This window comes from Zootoca vivipara, chromosome 4, assembly GCF_965207765.1.
Source record: "Zootoca vivipara chromosome 4, rZooViv2.hap1.1, whole genome shotgun sequence".
NCBI lineage: Eukaryota > Metazoa > Chordata > Lepidosauria > Squamata > Lacertidae > Zootoca > Zootoca vivipara.
The window spans coordinates 63,542,919-63,565,043 of record NC_142587.1 but is presented as its reverse complement, the minus strand read 5'-3'; the positions used below and the strand labels follow the sequence as shown (position 1 = coordinate 63,565,043).

Here is a 22,125-nt window from a genome sequence, read left to right as displayed (position 1 = left end):
TGAGCATTGCTAGTCAGGACACATGCCTCTTCTTTGTAGTGCTTCACTTGCCAGCTTGAGAGTCAGTGTTGTGTGAAAAGGGAATGATATTGACAATTTTTTTCGGGGGGTGGGGGACGACATCCATTATACAGTGTTGAGATCAAGCGCTCTCTCTCTCTCTCTCTCTCTCTCTCTCTCTCTCTCTCTCTCTCTCTCTCTCTGTGTGTGTGTGTGTGTGTGTGTGTGAGAGAGAGAGAGAGAGAGAAGAGATTTGTTCATAATACTTTCAATGAACTGTTTCTGCTGGGTGGGTTACGTTTCATAAGGTACTGGAGGAAGGAAAGGAGAAAAGGCTACAGCTTCCCAAGCAATAGCAAAATGACAAACATAGTTGTAACTTCTTTGCAGCAGGCTTCTAGAAAGCAGCCTGCAGATCTGGGACTGTTAGGTACCAGTAGTGGTTCATGGGAGGCGGGAGCAGTGGCATTCTCCCAGCACCAGTGGAAAGGTGCCACTGCTGCCACCACCCCAAGAACCACCAATAACTGTCGGTAGCTGTGGCTTAAATCAAGACTGCAGAAATGAATGTTGTGTTACAGCTTATTCCTTCCTTTGCTACTGTGGCTGGTGTGCTAGCTCCTTTCTGAAGTGTGAAAGCACATGGGTGGCCACACAGTGGGGTGGCACTCAACAGTGCACCAGAGTTTGCTGCAGTAGACACCAAAAGTGTGAGCAAAAAGTATGAGCCAAGGAGCCATACCCAACGGTAGCTCTCCAGTGTTTGAAGATGCTCAGTCATTTCTCTTCACGCTATACACAGCTCCGATAGTATGACAGTGTTTGGTGGATGAAAACAAAATGTGTGAAGTGGCTCTAACATGTTGCCCACCCATGTTTTATTTTAAAACAAGACCTTCATTCTGAACCATGCCCAACTCAGGCAATACCCTGTGTAACCTTAGAAGCCAATAAAGGGTGTAGGGACTATGGTTAAAGGAATCTCAAAGATTTCCACATAAAAGCTTTTAGTGGTTGTTGCAATAGATGTCTGTGTTCTTATTGATTTTTTTTTTGTGTGAAGCTGGGAGGACTTACTTTGATCGAAAGACTTTTCAACCACTGGTTTGGCTTACTGCCAGAGCTGTTTGGAGCATCACTTTTGTCTGAATGGTTTCATGTTTCAAGAAAAGCTCTTCAGGATGTGAATGTGCAATTTAGCTGAACTGTAGGAGGTCTCTCTGTTGGTGTCTGCACTCATACCCAAGTTATTTATTTATTTTTACCCTAGGAGCCCTGACATGCAGATGTGCTTTAGAAAGGTTTCCATGAACTCTCATAGAAGAATGTGTATCAGATTCTTTCCAGAGAAGCAATGTTAGTTGCAGAAAAACCAAGGGAGTCTTGAGGATCTTAAAAGCCAAACAGATTTATTATGATATCGGTTGCATCTGATGAAGTGGATTCTACTCCCTGAAAGCTTATGCCCTAGTCCATTTGTTAGTCTTCTAGTTGCCACAAAGCTTCCTTGTTTATTCCAGGGGTAGTAGAATTGCCAGCTTGAGATGGAAAGTTTCCCTACGTCTCTCACTCACTGATCATTGTTTTGCTGTGGTGCAATGAATGCACATCTTTTTAAAACACTTGTCTGGAGCAAGGACATCTTCTAACCTGGAGCTCATAAATCAGGACACACAAGATCTCTAATCTATATTCTCCTTCATTCGGTATCAATGGAAGGTTGTTCCCAACTGTGCAACAAAAACCTCTGTTCAATTTACTGTATTAAGTCTCTTAAAACAGGAACTATCACTAATTTGCTCAAGGCTATTTCACAGTCTAAGAGTTCTCATTGCTAGCAAATGATCCTTTATTTTCACCAGCTGAAAATTTTCCAGTTTCTATTCACCCAATTGACATAGTCTTTTAGGTACTCCGAGTTTGCTTTTCTACCTCATATTTATAATCCTGACTCACACAACTTGGTAAGTCAAACAGTGACTTACTGGGACTGTGTGGCGTTGTGGCAGCTTTGTTCTTCCCTAGTTGTTTTTATTCTCTCACCACTCTAAACCAAGGTTTGGGTTAGTGTGTTCTCCAAACACATGGGCTCATGGTTCAGCTCTTTCCTCGCTAATCATGAGCTGTAGTCATAATCCTATTCTACTTCCCATTCAGCTAACTATGTAGACACCCCACCTCAAATTGTGTTAAGGGCAAGAGGCACCAAATTCTGTTCAAGGCTTATAATCATAGAATCATAGAGTTGGAAGAGACCACAAGGGCCATCCAGTCCAACCCCCTGCCAAGCAGGAAACACCATCAAAGCATTCTTGACATATGCCTGTCAAGCCTCTGCTTAAAGACCTCCAAAGAAGGAGACTCCACCACACTCCTTGGTAGCAAATTCCACTGCCGAACAGCTCTTACTGTCAGGAAGTTCTTCCTAATGTTTAGGTGGAATCTTCCTTCTTGTAGTTTGAATCCATTGCTCCGTGTCCGCTTCTCTGGAGCAGCAGAAAACAACCTTTCTCCCTCCTCTATATGGCATCCTTTTATATATTTGAACATGGCTATCATATCACCCCTTAACCTTCTCTTCTCCAGGCTAAACATACCCAGCTCCCTAAGCCGTTCCTTATAAGGCATCATTTCCAAGCCTTTGACCATTTTGGTTGCCCTCTTCTGGACACGTTCCAGCTTGGCAGTATCTTCTTGAACTGTGGTGCCCAGAGCTGGACACAGTACTCCAGGTGAGGTCTGACCAGAGCAGAATACAGTGGTACTATTACTTCCCTTGATCTAGATGCTAAACTCCTATTGATGCAGCCCAGAATTGCATTGGCTTTTTTAGCTGCTGCATCACACTGCTGACTCATGTCAAGTTTGTTGTCTACCAAGGCTCCTAGATTCTTTTCACATGTACTGCTCTCAAGCCAGGTGTCTCCCATCCTGTATTTGTGCCTTTCATATTTTTTTGCCCAAGTGTAGTACTTTACATTTCTCCTTGTTAAAATTCATCTTGTTTGCTTTGGCCCAGTTGTCTAATCTGTTAAGGTCATTTTGAAGTGTGATCCTGTCCTCTGGGGTATTAGCCACCCCTCCCAATTTGGTGTCATCTGCAAACTTGCTCAGGATGCCCTCAAGCCCATCATCCAAGTCATTGATAAAGATGTTGAATAAGACTGGGCCCAAGACAGAACCCTGTCTTGGCATGATGCAGGCACCCCATTTTGTCTGCAAGATCTTTTCGTGACTTGGAAACCACAGGTAAGCAGGTCTGAGCTTGGAGGAAGGTCGGAATACAAATTTAACTGTTAATAGTATATCTGATCCTCCTTTAACATATGGTGCTGCAATTCCTGGCACTCGTAATGATGTGAGCCAGTGTGGTGGTTTTGGGCACATTTGTACTTTTCCTTTTCAGCATTTCCTTCTGCTAAGCAGAACGAGGAATTACTTTCAGGTTAGTAGCAAGATCTCTCATTTATTATAATGGATCCATTGTTGTTTCCGGAGCATCATGTTGGTCTTAGGACATTCCAGGGCATCCTTGGGCTATTGTCAACGAGGCTGCCAATAATGTAAGGGGTAGGGTTTGTTTTTGTTTGGTTTTTGGTTTTGGTTTTTTTGCTTTTGAGAGGCTCCCATCTCCTGAAGCACATGTCCTAAGCCGTTCAGCTGCTCAGCACTACTTTTCTGGGCTTTAGATGTATGAGAGCTGTATGGTTGCAAACTGTGAAAGGAAACTTTTCGCAGGCATGGCTGCATAACCTGGCCAGTGAACTCTTGAGTTCCCTGAAGGCACAAGGCAACACTTCAGCACCAGAGGCGTAACGAAAATACGTGAGGGCAAAACCTCAGATGCATCTTGTCTAACTTGCTTTATATCTTTTAATAAAAGAGGTTGGCTTTTCAGTAACAAAGTAGTATGTGCTCTTTCAGGGCTCTAGGTAGTGTGAGATCACATTTATTATGTCCCCTACCAAGAAAAAGAAAAACATGTTCAATACTAGGGTTGTGAAAACAGCACACATAGGTCCTATCCTGAAATGTTGTATGGGATCTGGATGCCCAATTTCCGTGCTTGGTGGTGCTATTCCATATGATTGTTGTTGTTTAGTCGTTTAGTCGTGTCCGACTCTTCGTGACCCCATGGACCATAGCACGCCAGGCACTCCTGTCTTGCACTTCCTCCCGTAGTTTGGTCAGACTCATGTTCGTAGCTTCGAGAACACTGTCCACTGTTAACTATTTTTTAGCTTACTCCTGCTTAATATCCCGGGCAGTGAGCAATCCAGCCTCCTTGTGCTGTGCTTATGAAGCCCTGCACAGCTTCCTAAATTGTGCCTAGACCCTTCTGCAAATTTGTGCTTCATCCCAACCAGGACCCATGTGTTCAACAGTCTCTATACTTGCCTGCCTACAGCCCAGCACTAATATTCAGCATGTGGCCAATTAGAACTGTGTGTGAGCGCACTGTCGGTGTTTACTCTCTGGGGCATGTACCTGGGACTCGTTTATATGGCATGCAAAATGAGACTATCGAAGTATTTATTTAAACACGTTTATCCCACTTTCTAGTTCCACTACAGAATTCTCGAGGCAGCTCTGGCTAAATGAAGCCACAGTGAGCCAGTCATGAGTTTGAGGCCACCTTTCCCCTTACAGTCGGTACAAGTCACGGCAGTCTATCGGTGGGGCTTGCAATGGAAGGGGAGAGCCTGTTTATGCCCTTCCTTGCAGCCATTGTAGTGTAAGAAAGGGCAGCTGTGTCCCTCGCTATTCAGTAATGCTGACCCCACAAGCACTGTTAACCCTTACAATTCCCAGGTAGGATGAATCATGGTAGGCCAAAGCAGAGAGACAGTATACTGTACAGTATACTGTACTTCTCAGCCAAGTCCCTCTCAATTTATCAGGAACAAGAGGGCTAGCATCCAAAACAACAACAACAAATAAACCCCATCCCATTTATTAATTATTTTCACAACAATTCCTTTTGGAACTGTGTTTGTTAAAGCGCCCTCCCCTCTTTCACCTTTTCTGTGAGAGAAGACTATAATAACCGACACTTTTCACTTAAATCTTAGTAAGGCAGCTAAGGGGAAATTTGATGTAGATTTAGAAAAGTACGTGTGGTATGGAGAAAAGGGGTGGAGGTTTGCAAAATTATGAACGGCATGGGGAAAGTAGTTAGAGAGAAGTATTGTTGTTCTTCTCATACTCCCTAGAACTTGGGTTCATCCAAAGAAGCTGACTGGCTGGAGATTGAGGGCAGCTAAAATTAAGCACAACTTCACACAGTGCTTAGTGAACTCAAGGAGTTTGCTGCTGTAAGTTGTGATGGCCACTAGCTTCAATGGCTTTAGAAGGGAACTGGATAAACTCATGAAGGAGAATGCTGTGAGTGGCTGCTATGTAACTCTGTGTTCAAAGCAGTGGACTTCTTGAGTCCCAGTTCCTGTGAAGAAAGAGGGGCTCTTGCCTTCATCTCCTGCTAGCTGACTTTGCACTGGCATCTGGTTGGCCACTGTCAGGACACTGGACTAATGGACCTTTTTGGTCTGATCCAGCAGGGCTATTTTGGTATTGTGTAGACACAATACTACTTTGCCTTTTCCTTCTTTTTGAGGCGAAGCAAAAAGAGAGGCTGTCGGCCTCCCTCCCCTGCACAGGCCCAGGATAGTGCTTTAGTAATTCTGGTACGGCTTCTTGTCAATTGGTGGCTGGAAATACAAGCATCAGCTAAAACACACGACGTTTTGTTTTTGTAATATCTTCTGCTGTGTGGTTAGTGCTAGTCGAAGAATGTACATAGAAAAAACAGTTATGACTAGAATTATGTGAGAGAAGGGCCTGTTAAATGACAAGATGATAGCAGCTTCACAATAATAATGCACGGTCTGAGGCCAGGGTAGATGTGAGTAATATTTTGGAATAGGAAGGGCTTGTGGATGACATCAGTTTTTCCTATATCTCATACTATGGGCATGCTGTTATATGCTCTGTGTTCAATGTAGCATTGAAAGTCGCATTCTTATGAACCTAGGATGGCCAGATAGCAACTGCTTGCTGCTACTGTCTGTTGGATCGAGTTTTGTGTGTCTCTTTCTGTCCCAGTGGAGGATATATTTTAATATAATTTGCTTCTTTGGCACTGTATTTCTGTGAAGGTCACAGTTGTTTCACTGGGATCCTTAATGCATATTTAGTTGTGTTAGGATGTAATCAACACAGCAATTATGTGTATATTCCTGTCATCTTCTCCCCTCCCCACCCCCTTTTTCAGGGTGGATTGATGTAAATCTAGGCAATTTTAAAAGGGAGGGGGAATCTGATTTAAATCACGTTTCTCACTGATACGTCATACTTCACCTCAATAGGGGTGTGGGTGGCGCTGTGGTCTAAACCACTGAGCCTCTTGGGCTTGCCGATTGGAAGGTCAGCGGTTCGAATCCATGCAATGTGGTGACTCCTGATGCTTATCCCTCCTCCTGCCAACCCTAGCAGTTTGAAAGCATATCAGTGCAAGTAGATAAATAGGTACCACTGTGGCAGGAAGGTAAACAGCATTTCCATGCGCTCTGGCACTCGTCATGGTGTTCTGTTGTGCCAGAAGCAGTTTAGTCATGCTGGCCTCATGACCTGGAAAACTGTCTGTCGACAAACGCCAGCTCCCTGGGAGCCAGTGTGGTGTAGTGGTTAAGAGCGGTAGACTCGTAATCTGGGAAGCCGGGTTCGCGTCTCTGCTCCTCCACATGCAGCTGCTGGGTGACCTTGGGCTAGTCACACTTCTTTGAAGTCTCTCAGCCCCACCCACCTCACAGGGTGTCTGTTGTGGGGGAGGAGGGGAAAGGAGATTGTTATCTGCTTTGAGACTCCTTTGGGTAGTGATAAAGCGGGATATCAAATCCAAACTCTTCTTCTTCTTCTTCTTCTTCTTCTTCTTCTTCTTCTTCTTCTTCTTCTTCTTCTTCTTCTTCTTCTTCTTCTTCTTCTTCTTCTTCTTCTTCTCCCTTGGCCAAAAAGCGAGATGAGCGCCATAATTCCATAGTCATCTTTGACTGAACTTAACTGTCCAGGGGTCCTTTACCTTTTCTTACCTTTTTACCCTACCTCAAATAATGGTGCATGATCAGCAGAACTCCCCCCCCCACCTTTGGAAATAATATTTCCTAAGCCCAATGCAAGAGCTGAGAACCTCTCCATAGGAATCTTTTTAGAGTTCTCAACACTTCTGATTGAAAAATGGTTCCCATTTTCATATTCATAGAATCATACAGTTGGAAGGGACCATGAGGATCATCTAGTCCAACCTCCTGCAATGAAGGAATCTTTTGCCCAACATAGGGCTCAAACCCACAACCCTGAGATTAGGAGTCTCATGTTCTACCAACTGAGCCATCAGGAGTTACTACACTGTTCATTTTTTTAAAACCCTCCTTTGTAAATTCAGTCCCATTTAAAAGTAAAACAAACTTATCATTGAATCATAATACTTAATAAACAAGCAACATAAACAAGCAACAGAGAATTGAAGTGCATTTATCAAATGTTTGTCTGCAAACATACATCTTGACTATGAACACTTTTTGATAATAAGTAGCACAGAGAAGCCATTTAATGCTACACCTGGGTAATACCTACACTAGAACAAGTTAAAATGTCACAAAATATTTTTATTAGTATTTATTGAATTTGCATACCATCCTTCATCTAAAGATCCCAGAGTGGTTCACAACAGAAACACACACACACACACACACACACACACACACACACACACACAAGAATATAGTTCTAATAAGCATATAGTTCTCTAGAATACTTCATCACTGCAGTTTGTTTCCATCCTAATACAGTAAAATAATTCAGCTTCCCCAGTGATGATAACATGAGTGAAAACTATAAAAGATCTTCTTTGAAGGTTACTAATTATCAATATTATCTCCTGTTTTACATGATGGTGTATTCCTTAAGGTAAAACCTGCACAATATCGATAAGTCTTGCATAGGGGTTGTGGCTCATGGGCCTGTTGATTTGTATGATGCCCAATCGTTAGGTTTCTCTTTTGGGAACTTGAACGAGGAGCAGAGGTCAGTAACTAATGCCTGTTAAACCAATTGAGTTGTATGGTAGTTCTTGGGTTATGGTTGCCAGAATCAGGGGCCTTGCCAGTGTGATCATGGAAAGCTCTGCTGCTATCACTAGCGTGCTGCTGGTACTGGGAACAACCTGAGACCAAGAACTGGCATTCCAGGGTTGTCAGACAGAAATATGCCAACTCTGGAAATGGGGGGCGGGAGGGAGCACTTCCCACCACCTGTCCTTTCTGTAGCAAGCCAGCAGGGTTCTGGATATGGCTCTCCTACGAATCTCTCCTACTGAGTGAGGTGGGATTGTTCTAGCTGTGTTCCTTCTGCTTTCTGCAGTCTTCACAAAATTGTGCCTGTTTAGGCATAGACCATTCTAAGTGACACTGAATATATGGAATACCTTCCATCATTTTTTAACGATTGGCAGCAACGTCTAGGAAAGAGCTGTCATCAGGGACATAAATTTGGTTTTCCTCTTATAGGCTGATAAGGCACTAGAAAATGCAGTAATTCCCTCTTAACTTGATACAGGATTAATTTAATGCAACTATTTTTGTCTGAAGTGGAAAGCATGTAGAACAGATTTTTTATGGTACTCTTCCTATGTAGGAATTGCTTTATCAGTACAAAAATTCAGCAGCGGGGAAGAAAATGTGCCCATCTTATATTTATATTTGCGAATCATTGGAATGGCCTTGATTATGTGGGTTCACTACATCCTCTGTGTTATTGTAGTACTCTTATGTGAATATTTATTTATTTAAAAATACTTTTGCTATTGTTGGGCATCCTTCTTATCTATGTAATTAAGGTAAAGGTAAAGGTAAAGGGACCCCTGACCATTAGGTCCAGTCGTGACCGACTCTGGGGTTGCGCGCTCATCTCGCATTATTGGCCGAGGGAGCCGGCGTATAGCTTCCAGGTCATGTGGCCAGCATGACAAAGCCGCTTATGGCAAACCAGAGCAGCACATGGAAACGCCGTTTACCTTCCCGCTGTAGCGGTTCCTATTTATCTACTTGCATTTTGACGTGCTTTTGAACTGCTAGGTTGGCAGGAGCTGGGACCAAGCAACGGGAGCTCACCCTGTCACAGGGATTCGAACCGCCGACCTTCTGATCGGCAAGTCCTAGGCTCAGTGGTTTAACCACAGCGCCACCTGGGTCCCTCTAAGTAATTAGGGCAAGAGATAAATTCAGTCTCATGCTGTACGATACAAAAATGTAATTTAGGAGAGAAATTTGGTACCATGTTAATTTTGAATTTTGAAGTAATCATTAAGGTAGTAACTGCTTCTAACAGTTGAATTTGGTCACAGTAAAATGTGTCTGTGAGAGAGGTGTCTACATCAGGTTTTCCTTTTTTAAAAAGTTATCTTAATAAAAATAAATTCTCTTTGCAATACAGAGGTTTGACTTCTATGGCTGATTCAGCATAGACCAAGAAAAAAATAACATAGTTTGCAAGCTGCTAACATCCTTAACAGAAACTTGCTTTGCTGTTGAATGTGTCCCTTGAGAATACTCGCCTAGCCTGACTGTAAGAGAAACAGAAAATATTGGAGTACTAGTTCACTTCGAAAGAGCAGAAATCTCGACAAAGACTAAGGCCATGTTGCAGGAACATATATCTTTTCTCCATCTTTCTTTTTTAGCCAGCCAGGAGCAACCCTGGAGGCTGTGAGCTTCAACACCATGGGAGTGGGATATTTCTTAATCTTTTTGTTGATCTTCATAAGATTCTATTGGAGCCTTTTTGGCCAAAGACTGGAGTAAAAATGCTTTAAATTATCAGAGATATTAACTTTCTTTTTTCTTTTGCTCAGCATCTCTCTTCTCCCTCTCTCATAACTGCTTTCTGCTTGTGGAGGTTAAGGGTAGGCTTTGATAGGTATAAGGTCCAAGATGGAGAATAAGAAGGCAGCTTAGGTGTGGATGCTGGGTGTCAGCCCCCCGAGACCATTCCTCCTGAGCTCCCCTAGCTAGTCCCATATTCTGGGCAATGGTCTTTGGTTGTAGCTGGCCTGGGCTGGCATGCTATTTCATCAGGTCAGCTTCCTGTGGCACATTACAAACAGTGCCGTTGGGCAAGTAAGCAGAGTGGCTGGCAGACGAGGCCATGCATTTTAGTAAGCATCAGACTTACTAAATGGAAAGCCAGCTGGCTTGGCCCCTCCCTTCTCAGCCTTGCTGCTGCAGAGATCCATCAGTCACCCTCCAACATGCGTCTGTGACTCAAGCTTTCTCTCCTTGTCGTTCTTCCCGGAGTGAAAGAAAACAAAAGCAATACAGAGTGGGTATTCCACTCACGGGACTCCAGCAATCTGTGCTGGAATGTAAACAGACATGTGACATGTAACAATCAATCCCACATATCTGCAGCAAGGGTGGAATGGAATTCCCAACATGTGCATCGTTCTAACCACATGATGCACACTGGCACCACCAGTTTCAGTGGGGGGAGAGCAGGTGCCGCAGAGCAGGGAACGAGCTGCAGCAAGGTATTTCGAGCGCAGAACTGTGTGTGGGTCTTTCACAGCCTGGCCCCTGCAGTGGAGTATGCCGTCCTATTGCCAGTCCTGTATGTATAAAGAGGAAGGGTGTTCTTGTCCTTTGTTTTAGGCAGCAAAACGTCCTGTATTGGGGTGGGCTTAGCATGTGCAAAACATTCTGTGGCTTGAGTACAGGCCACCTGAAAGATAATGCATCTGCCTGGGTGCTAAGGTCTTCGGATGAGCATGAGCACATTCACTTGGTCCCATAAACACCCGAAGCACGGTTGGTGGTGACACAAGAGAGAGCCTGTTCTTTGGCTGCTCCCATATTCTGGCATCCCCTCTGAAGTGAGGTTAGATTGCCTTTCTCTTTGTTAACCTTCCACCGGCAGGCTAAGAGCTTCATATTCAGACAGGCCTTTGAAGATTAAAGTGCAGGCAATGCAGCACTGGAATGCTGTCAGGAAGAACTGTATTTTAATGGCTGGTTTAAAATACCGTATGTTCCGCTGCATTTTAATTATTGTTTTTAACTAGTTTGCTTTTGTTACTTTGTATTTTATAATGTTTTAAATGTTTTAAGCTGCCCTGAATCCCAATTTGGGAGAAAGGCAGAATATAAATACATGTACATCAAATAATCATAATAATGTAGCAAAAATTATATCCCTGGTACCATCAAAATATGCGTGGAATATCACTGGATTTATAGTGCTTTTTAAAATCCTAGTTTTAGTGGTGCCAAGCTCGAAAGCAAGTACAGCTAACAGGTAGCCTTAAGAGCTCTCCTTGTGTTCTCATAAATGTCAGCACTGACTACAGAATGTGTGAAGTACTGTTGAATTTTCATAGAATCATAGAATTGGAAGGGAACATGAGGACCATCTAGTCCAGGCATCCCCAAACTGCGGCCCTCCAGATGTTTTGGCCTACAACTCCCATGATCCCGAGCTAACAGGACCAGTGGTCAGGGATGATGGGAATTGTAGTCCAAAACATCTGAAGGGCTGAAGTTTGGGGATGCCTGGTCTAGTCCAACCCCCTGCAATTCAGGAATCTTTCACCGAATGTGGGGCTCGAACCCACTATCCTGAGATTAAGTATCATACTCTACCGACTGGTGCAAGAGCTAATTCTGATGGTGTTGAGCACTTCTTGTTTTGCTTCAGTTTCCCTAAGTACATTTTAAAGGCATGAATCTTTGGCCAGATGGAGCTTATGAATGTATGTTTATACTAGGTAAGGCTTTCTGTTTGTGTGTAATATATGAGGTCACACATGAGAAATATGTGCTTTTCTTTACAGGTCCTGTTTTCAATGTCTCTGTGGAATCGCATAAAACAACAGTTTATCGAGGAGATCTGGTGAAATTGGATTGCATCATCTCCATTGCAGGGACAGTACTCAGTCCAGGTATGATTTGAACCTCTTGAATGATAATGGCTTTTCCTCTTTTCCTGTTTATTTTTAAACATGCTCACAATTTAGCATGTGTTATGCTTGCAAGTAGAAGTTGGAATTAAATGATCCATTTGCACAATACCATGGAAAATCTTGAAGACTGGCCCCTTTTACTTTACATAACTTGCTAGCTTCACCCTTTATCAAATTTATTCTAATCTGAATTGGATTATAATTATCAGGTGCTTCTGCAAGCTGCAGCCGTGCTTGGGCGAGTCCCACTTTCTTAGTCATACCAGGGAGCTCTGGATCTGAATTTTCCATGAAAGCATAGATGGAGTTGATGCAGCCCTAGAGCTTGCTTGTGGAAGTGAGGAAAGAGATCCACACCTGCCACAATCCTACACTTCATTATCCACTATTAACTCACACCCTTTCTGTACGCTATGAGATGCCAGCTGTTTGCCCAGCTGTCAAGACAGAATAAAAACTGTGGACAGAAGTTTTATTGTGCACAACTGGAGACAGTTCCCAGAGGACAGATGATTTTTGGAGCTATCTTTCAGGCCAATTTGTAGTGGCTGCCCATCTAATTTTAAACATGGTTGCTTATTAATTAATAGTTTAGCAATGAACTAAGACTTCCTTTTATTACTTGAGTACTGTGTCTCAGTTGAGAATGGAACCCTGTGATGAATTGCAGGTCTTCAATAACTAATCTCAGCAAAACAGTACATCTGAAAGTGTCCTCATAGTAAGGAATCCTAGTCCTTTGTGAGATAATATAAAATTTTACTTTTGTACTCAAAATCCTGCTGTGGTGTTTTTTGTTTCCTCCTGTGGAAGAGATGCATGTTTAATCATCACTGTATACCTCTTGAAAACACACTACATCCAGCTCATTTCAGAATATGCTTATTTGACTGAGCAGCCTGGTCGTTGTGGGTGTTCGGCACACAAATCTGGGCTTAGCTATTTTCAGATAAGCTTTGCAGCTCACCTATACAAATGTAATTCTGATGGGTGTTTATACTTTTTATGCAGTATGTTGAGGACACATCTAGGGCAAACAATTCGTTCTTCCTTAATCCTTAGTATTTGTGTTGATGTGTTCAAAGTGCTTACAGGAAGTATTTCAAAAACCTCGCTGAGCTGAGAAGCCAAGTGCCCTTTTGTCTGTCAGCCTGTTCCTTTCCTTAAAACTTTTTTTAAAAAAAAACCCATTTGCTCAGTAACTATAAGTGTTGGACCTTTAATTTGTTAACACAATACCATAAGTTACTTAATGTCCAGTGAATGGTACTGCCAAAAGTACTCCATTTAACTACTGGTCCAATCAATAAAAGGCAAAAACCTACAGTCTGACAGGTAACTTTATACCCTTATTGCTAATCACTCCCACAATAAGGAAGGGTGAATTGGACTATTTCTCGTCCATATCACTTTTGCATGTGCTCACCCATAAGTCCAGTACATCCTTCTTCCTCGTTAATAATGAAGAATTGTGTTTGTATACATATTTCTAAATGCCTTCTCTCAAGACATACTTCGAAATTTTTATGACCTGAGAACTACAGATCCAGTCAGTTTGTATCAGAATTCACAAACATCAAATTCTTCAAGTATTCCTACCAAACTGTGTGCAATATGCACTTGGCACAGTGCTGCGTTATAGAAATATACCACAAACATGTCTACTGTTATAAGTCTTCTTCAGCCTTCTGGTTTAAGGTTCCCGGAAGGAACCAGGAGTACAGCTGCCATGTTTGGAGCTGTTTCTAGCCAGGCCAAAGGAAAGTGGTTCCTTTCCTTGTCTGTTTGTGTGTCTCTTGTCCCATCCCCCCACTCCCTCGGGATTGGTTCTGTCATTAGTCTGTGTGATCACCAACGCCATTCAGTTACATCAGAGTATAAAGAGTTGACAGGTACAGGTAGTTTGGTTGTGCTGGATGGAGCCTCACCTGTATTTTCCACCATTCAGCAGTACATACTTCCTTGCTGTTACTTCACAGCAAGAGTTGGATTACTAGAGCCATAACGCTACAGATATTTCATTAGCACTTGGTTTCTGATAAACAGAATTATTCCTATTTTCACTTTTGCTGTGGTAGAGTTAAAGTCCTTGGTAGAGCTGGACCATAAAGAAGGCTGATCGCCGAAGAATTGATGCTTTTGAATTATGGTGCTGGAGGAGACTCTTGAGAGTCCCATGGACTGCAAGAAGATCAAACCTATCCATTCTGAAGGAAATCAGGCCTGAGTGCTCCCTGGAAGGACAGATCGTGAAGCTGAGGCTCCAATACTTTGGCCACCTCATGAGAAGAGAAGAATCCTTGGAAAAGACCCTGATGTTGGGAAAGATTGAGGGCACTAGGAGAAGGGGACGACAGAGGATGAGATGGTTGGACAGTGTTCTCGAAGTTACGAACATGAGTTTGACCAAACTGTGGGAGGCAGTGCAAGACAGGAGTGCCTGGCGTGCTATGGTCCATGGGGTCACGAAGAGTCGGACACGACTAAACAACAACAAGAGAAGATACGCCCTGAAAGCAGGAGTGAGTCACCTGTGGCTGTTGTGAGCTGGTTGAACTCCAGCTCTCCTCACCCTCAGCTGGTATGGCTCATGATTGGGGGGGATGGAAGTTGTAGTCCAACAACAGCTGGAGGGCCACGGGTTTTTAGGTTAGCTTTTCAATACATCTGTGTGCAGAGTTCATATTTTATGGACAAGGATTTCAATAGAAGGCGTTAATATACTGTAACTACAACTTGTAAGCACTACCGTGGGAATTACAAAATCAAGGAAAAGTCTCTATGTCCTTGCTTTCTTTTGTTACATACAAATGGTCTCAGCACTGAGATTCGGCTAGGCTTAAGGAGCTCTAGTCTGTCAATCCGATGTACACGGTGCCAAGAAGATAGGCTGGAAATGGGACTCAGAATCTTGAAGGCTGATAGACCAAGGGAATTGACTAAAGGTCAGAGAGTTTAGACTTGCATGTCAAATCAAAACATGCATATAACTGTGTGCTTCACATGTCAATCCACTTCCAAGTTCCTCCAAGGAAGGAAGTGTCCTAGCACTGTAGTTTGCCCCATGTACACAGTTTTAAGGCTTAATTTGTCACCATTCCAAATGCTTTTTTTCTCTATTCCCAAAAATGCCACATGAGCTTCTCCAAAGTGTGACAAATATTATTCACATCTTAGAATAGTAACTGCCTACAGCCATCTCTCTTTAAAGTCCATTAGTATAAAAATTAAATCCGATCAGGACTTCTGTTAGATTCCACTGCATCTTGCTTCTGACTGATGTTTTTATTTCTGCTTCTGCAATCCCCAGTATTGTCCAAACTCACAAAATATTCACCAGATTTACTGAAATATTGTCCACATGTACAAATTTACAAAGGTTAATGTCAGGACCATGAGAGATGAAAGCAAAATGAAACTGTGGAAAAGATAGGTAGTAGCTTAAGACATGCTCCTCTTCCTATGAGTTAAGTCTCCTGGCATGTTCTAGTGTAATTGGATCAAGTTAGTCAGAAATGTGAAGTCCAGGAATGAGATGGATAGATATGCGGGTAATGAATGGCTTTAGGGATTGAAAGTAAGGTATCTGGGACATTCGCATCCCTCTGGTCAGAGATTCTGATAACCCATCTGGATGATGATAGACTGTTCCCATCTGTTGGACATCTTAATGTTGAGTCTTGGGCAGTTTCTCGGATTGGCTGTCCATATGACAAACTACAAATATGCAAGGTTTTTTTAATTGGCTTCCCTTCAGCTACAGCGGGCAAATGGACTGCACAGATGATGCAGGTTATCCAATAGATCCTATTAGGGTGCACAGCTTGTGAATAATGCTTGTTTCTGGTACCTTTTTATCTGCAACAGAAGGCAGGATGACATAATTTCCAAAAGGGCAATCAGTAAATGGCTTATGACAAATGGCAGTACCTAATAACAGCAAAAAATATCTTAGTGTGGTAAAACCAAGCTAGAGTCTTCTAGAGTTCTCTAGGCTGCATTTTGTATTTCATGTGGGCAGGGTAACTTTCATGAGTTACTAGATATAGACTGGGAGCCTCCTTCTGGCTCCCAGTCTATGTCTTAATGCCTCTGTAATCTTTATGCTTTTGATGAAGCTTTGATTTGCATTCCCTACTGTTCCCTGCAGACAAAAGCATAGTTTTGCAGTCAAATAAACCCAGGATGTGCATAATTGCACCCTTCCTCCAGTGAAACTTTTGTTGATTTTGGTTTTGTAATTTTGAAACATTTTCATCACACTCTTCTAGAGCCTTCTACAACTTCCATGTTGATATTATTGTAACTGGATGCTGTTAGACTATTTTCAACGTCTCTTCTTAGATTGTGGTGTGAGTGTAATTTTAAGATGCTTTATTTTATTGCTAGCCACCTTGAGTATTCACAGAGGAACATGGGATATAAATTTAACAAAGATATAAAAATGTACACGTACTTAAGTCTCATGTGTAAAGCACCTTTCACAAGTCTAGTAAAAATGGATAAGCACCATGCTTCTTTTCAGACGAGGCAACTGTTATCATAAACATAATCAGTTCACATCCATTTCGTGCAAATATTGTGATAATGAACTTTGGCTTTGAGGTACAGCCCAAGCGATATTGTAGCAGGCATAGTTATGGTAAATCTTCTCTTTGTAGTATGTGATGGTTCTTACACTTGCTTTCCAGCTCTCAGAAGACTAGGACTAGAAGACAGTTGCAACGATTAAACTGCATCCTCAGCTACCAGTCTAATGAGGTTAAAAGTGCAGATCTGCTAATGGATTTAGTATAATCTTGCACATTGGAGGGAAGAATGCAGGATATACTGATGGACTCTGACTACCTGTCACCCAGTGTTAGAGGTGGAAGTCAGTGCAAAGACACTTGAGAGAGATTAGTCTGTTAGTGAAATTGGAGGCATTTGTTCCTAATGGACACCACCCAAAGTAGATATGTAGGCAGGTGATCTGAATTGGGGCAATGCATACAGGGAACAAACCTTGCAATGTCACAGAAACTTGGTTGTACTAGTGTCTGTAAGGCAACCTGCTTATACTTGCCTTACCTCAGTTTTAGGGGAATACTGCTGTCTGATACCGTTTCATGATGTCTTGTTTTGAAGGTTACAATAGCTTGCCCTTCCACCTTAAACAGGTTGGATATTCCTATGAGCATTACTGTACTTTCCTAAAGCCATGCTACATTTTCCTCTTCTCTTCCCATATCCTCATAAAGAACAGTTCAAGCATATCTTAAAACATAGTTGGTCTCTAAGGTGCTACTGGAAGGATTTTTTTTATTTTGTTAAAACCACGGTAAATGATGCAAGAATGAACACATACTGGCCTTTAGTAAGCAAAACCAGAAATCTCTGATAGGAGCATACACAGCAATCTGTCTTGTCACATATGAATTGGGGACAATGCTTTAAAACAGCCCTTTTATAATGGGAATATCAGGTTCCGTTTTTGAACTATGCAGTTTACCCAGATGGTGGGCAAAGAACTGTGCAGTAATTCAAGCCAGAGAACAGCGACTAGAAAAAGAGGACTGATGTGATGCCATCAAAACCAGTTTTAGATCATATTTCTGTGATATTGCAGTGAATATAGTGGAGTTAAATGCAATGTAGCTGGAGATTAACAAAGGTTGAAGGGCTGTCTCATGCAGCCCTTCTGAGTTCTTCCTTCCCCATCAATCTGAAGCAGAATATCAATCTGAAGCAGAATAACTGTGTAGTATTGCCCCAAATGTACTGCTGTAAATGGAGCTTCTTATGCTAATAATCACATTAGCCCTTCCTTCTGCTCCTGACAAGCTTAGAGTTGAGGCTATTGCTCAGAAGGACCCACAAATTGGAGACCATTCATTGTTGGATGCAATTAAGCCTTTTCAGTTTAGCAAACTTGACTCTGGGAAGAGCAAGAGGAAGCTCTTTACCTACCTGGGACTGTTGTGTGTAGTGATACCTACCCTTTACATTGGTTTTGCTTTTGTTTCCCAATTCAGATGACATGTCCTTCGATGTCTCTTGGTTTGCCATGCACTCGATCGCAATGGACGGAGACCCCGTTTTCCTCGCTTCATTAGATCGGAAAGGGATAGTCACCCAGGCCAAAAGAAATGGAAGCAGTGATGTCAGCTTGGAAAGAATCAGCCCCATGGAATTTCGTCTTAGGATTCACGGCTGTGAAGACCAAGACTTTGGCAATCACTACTGCTTAGTAACCCCCTGGGTGCGGTCAACTGCAGGGATTTGGCAACAGGAAATGGAGGTCAAATCCAAGCCAGTCCTTGTAACTGTGAAAATGGATGGTAAGAGTGCCTCCAATTTGTTTATATATAGCATTATCAGTTGTCATTGAGAAGTAATCAACATACTTTGTCTTTTAGCATAGTGGCAAACAACATAATGATTTCTACCACTATTGGTTTTTATGACTGCCCATTCTTGCATCACTAAGTGATGATCCAGGGAAAATCAAACAAAACTGCTAAAACGCACTAACATGATAGCCTGCAATTCGAGTTCTTGTAATAGTAGTTGCTCTGTTTTATATTTGTTTTATTTCACTAGTTTGCATAATTAGTCTGCAGAAATCTGCTGTTTTCCTGTTGGATGTGAGTTGTTTGAAGCAACATACATTTCATTCTACAGGCAGATGCTCATTCCAAGCCACCATGTTATGCTGGTTTACAGTGTTGTTTCGATTACTAGCCTTCATGGTAATTGGTTGCCTTTTAAATACAGATTGAACTGGACATTTGCTGGTGGAAAGTTTCAGTGTTTGATTCTTTTTCTTAAAATTTAGAATGGAAGGTGGGATGTTTCAGTAATCATAGATAACAGTATCTGACCAATATTACTTTCAGTACTCTTAACATTTTTAATCTTTATAAATTGACCTGGGACTGCATTGACATCCTTATGAATCTCTGTTACTTTTTCTGTCCAGGTCAGGTACAAGTAACAAATGGCAAAGGAATGCATTTTCTAACTTGCATATATCCAGATCTGAAATATCCCCTTTTAATGCAATAAACATTTACTCTCTCTGGATTGTGCATAACATTTCTTCTTCTTCTTTCTCCCTCACCTTCAGTGCTGAATGCTTTCAAATTCCCACTGTTGATTGGCATTGGGCTGTCCACAATCATTGGACTCTTATCCTGTCTGATTGGCTACTGCAGTTCCCGTTGGTGTTGCAAGAAGGAAGTTCAAGAAACCCGACGAGAGAGACGCCGACTTATGTCTATGGAAATGGACTGAGCTTCAAAGTTTAGGTGGATGCACATGTTTTTGGGAGGGAGGGGATTTTGGAAGGCCTGAGGCTACTCAGACCTCAGTGTGTCAAGCCAAAATGCCCTGACAACAATGTTTGACCTTCCCTCCTGGACCTAGAACTTCTCCTTTTACCAGTGTTTCACATTTAGAGCACAAGTAGTGTTTGTCAGCATTGAGCTCTTCTTCAAGTGGCACTTTTTTGAGGGATAGTTCTCCCCTCCCCCCCCCACAGGCAAACTGTTCCACAGTGTGCTTCCTGCAGACCTTTAGCTAAGACTCACTATCAAGGCTTGTGTTTAAAACATTTTCTCTTGTTGATGGAAGATGGAATTGGAAGAGCTCAGAGGCAATAAATGTCTTCCTTTATAACTAGCTGATCCCTAGAGAAGAGAGAACGGGTTCCCTTACTGCGGACAGAATCTGGCGAGGAAATCCTCTTGTCTGCTGTTGGTGGGATTGGAATTCATCCTAAACTAAAACTTGGATTGTAGTTTCTGAAGTCTTTTTTTTAAAATAGTGCTGGTTTGGCAGCCCTGTAAAAGAAGTAGGCAGCAATACAAACCTTTTCTTACAGTGCCCTGCCTCCCACTGTGCTTCATATTGTGCCCACTATTATCATACTGATAAGAGGGGCTTGAGCTTCTGTGCCCTCAACATGAAGTGCTACCATTTTTTCCACTTCTGCTCACTGTGCTGGTGAATTTTTTTCATAATGAACATGTCACCTCTAGAAACTGGATGGAGACTGCTAGATGTTCTTAGGTGGATCACAGGTCTACCTAACTCAAGGACCAGAAGGTCTAAAATTGAAGCAGAATCTTCCTTCTACAAACATTCCTGACTCGAGGCAAGTAGAAAAAAGTCACAGAGAGCAGTGTGCCATGACAGATTAAGGTGCACCATGACAAAGACCCCTGCAGATCAGTGAACAAGGATCTACATCTGCAGCTTGTTATTGGGGAACTTACACAATTGGTTTTGCAGACACCAAGTAGACTTTGTAGGCATTGATCAGTGTCTGCAGTTGTAACTCAGGGTAGGGGGAGGGAGGGAGGAATATAGTGGATATACGTGTGGGATAATGCTCCTTTTCTGGATTCCCTTGAGCATGCCACATAGTGCAGCATATCCTTTGCTGACACACTAGGATAAATGATCGCGATAGGGATCTCTGGTGCTATAGTAGAGGGACTTAGATCTTGTCTTCCACATACCTTTATCCCTTATCCAAGGAGCTGCCCCTGTGACTTAAGGCATCTAAATCTTCCAGCACAGCCAGCATATCTAAGCAATAAGAAGTCAGAACAGAGGCATTTTCAGAAAACTTTAGGCATTAAACATGTGTGACTTGAGTCAAGCCTAAGACTGAACATTCATGCAAAGAGCAAATAGTCATTCTACTCTATTGTGCTTGGAGGTGAAGTTGACCTGCAGAGTAAACTGGTTAATACAAGTTGAATGGAGATTGTGCACATACACAAGGAGGCATGCAGGATGTTATGCATGTCAACATCAACTTAGCCCATTCATCTGAAGGCACAGGCGGTGTTCATAAATCACCAGTTTCAGCTTGCGTTGACTCCAGTAGAAGATTGCTAGGTTTGCAAGCTTTAATTCTGGGGTGTCCAAACTGAGATTCCTGAAAGGTTCCTTGAGAGCTGCAGGAACCTGCTGGAAATCTGCAAACTTTAAAGTTGTATGGAGTCAACATGGCTAGAGTCCTCCAGAAGGCTTAGTAAATATGAGAGTTCTGGTTGGCTGACCATGGTAATCTGCCCCTTTGGGGCCTTCTCTGTGGCAACCCGTTTTTGCACTTGACATTTAGAGCATTGCCCCAGGTGGCTTATATTTAATCTGACATCCCACCCATCTAGACAAATCCTATGTCTTAACCTTTCATATTGCAAGCTAATGTTTTAGTTGCATTCTCCACATTGTCTTATTTCTTTCTTTTTTAAACTGGAGCAGAAGCAGTTGTCTAAAGCACAAATTATCCTTCCATGAATATTGTGTCTTGAGTCTTTCTGTTCTCACATTTTGAGGGATAAACAAAAACATTTAAATGCAATAATTATGAAATGGCTTAGCCCAGGAAAGTTTAATTTTCTTTGAACACTTATTGCACACTTTGCCTCTCCATGGAAAGAAACTCAGGGTTATTTTGGTTCAGGGATTCCCTGCCTTTCATAGCAAGGTTCTCTCAAGTTGTTGCCCACACTTCTTACACCAGAGGGTGGGGAGCTATTTTTCTTCTAAACAAATCTGGCTGATAGGTTCAACTGCTCCTTTTGATTTGGGATTATGCTTTCTCCCTTGTACTGTACTTAAGTATACCTTGAAGTAGTACCACTCCAGAGTCTCCTTCCAATTGTGCCAATTTTATATTGTTCCTCTTTTAAAAAAGTAGCTCTTCTGTCTCTCCAGAAAATACTTGTTGCTTCTGTTTTGTGTTAACTCTATCTGGTATCTCTGTGGAGAAGGAGTTGCATGGGATTCAGTTAGGTGTTCAACAGTATTTGTCAGAGTTGCAGTCGTGGACTCAACAGTCAAACATTCTAAGGGCTCCTGTCAATCCTGATTTGTCTCTTTCTATGCTTCCAGCTCACAGTTGGGAATTCAGGACACTTGGAACACGAATTGGGTAACATTTCAAAAGCATATTTCTTAAAGGACAGGAAATCTTTTTGGTTGATTTTGAAGAAAGGTTTTAGGCACAGCTCTGGAAGCTTTTAAAGAAATGTGTTCAGCATGGCTTTGGAAGATATGAGTTGAACAGTTAAACGATGCTGTGTAACGTGTTTTTTACATTGAAAATAAATTGTCTTTTT

General features: G+C 42.2%; 1 protein-coding gene across 2 annotated transcripts in view; it reads left to right on the top strand.

Moving 5' to 3' along the window:
- The window catches only part of PTGFRN (prostaglandin F2 receptor inhibitor), an 84,045-nt gene extending 61,920 nt beyond the window's left edge, over positions 1 to 22,125 (top strand). For both annotated transcript variants that reach the window (XM_035114819.3, XM_035114817.3), the window contains 3 exons: positions 11,879 to 11,986; positions 18,022 to 18,327; positions 19,116 to 22,125. In XM_035114819.3, coding sequence (XP_034970710.2) covers positions 11,879 to 11,986; positions 18,022 to 18,327; positions 19,116 to 19,282 — 581 coding nt within the window. In that variant the 3' untranslated portion in view covers positions 19,283 to 22,125. The remainder of the gene's footprint in view (positions 1 to 11,878; positions 11,987 to 18,021; positions 18,328 to 19,115) is intronic.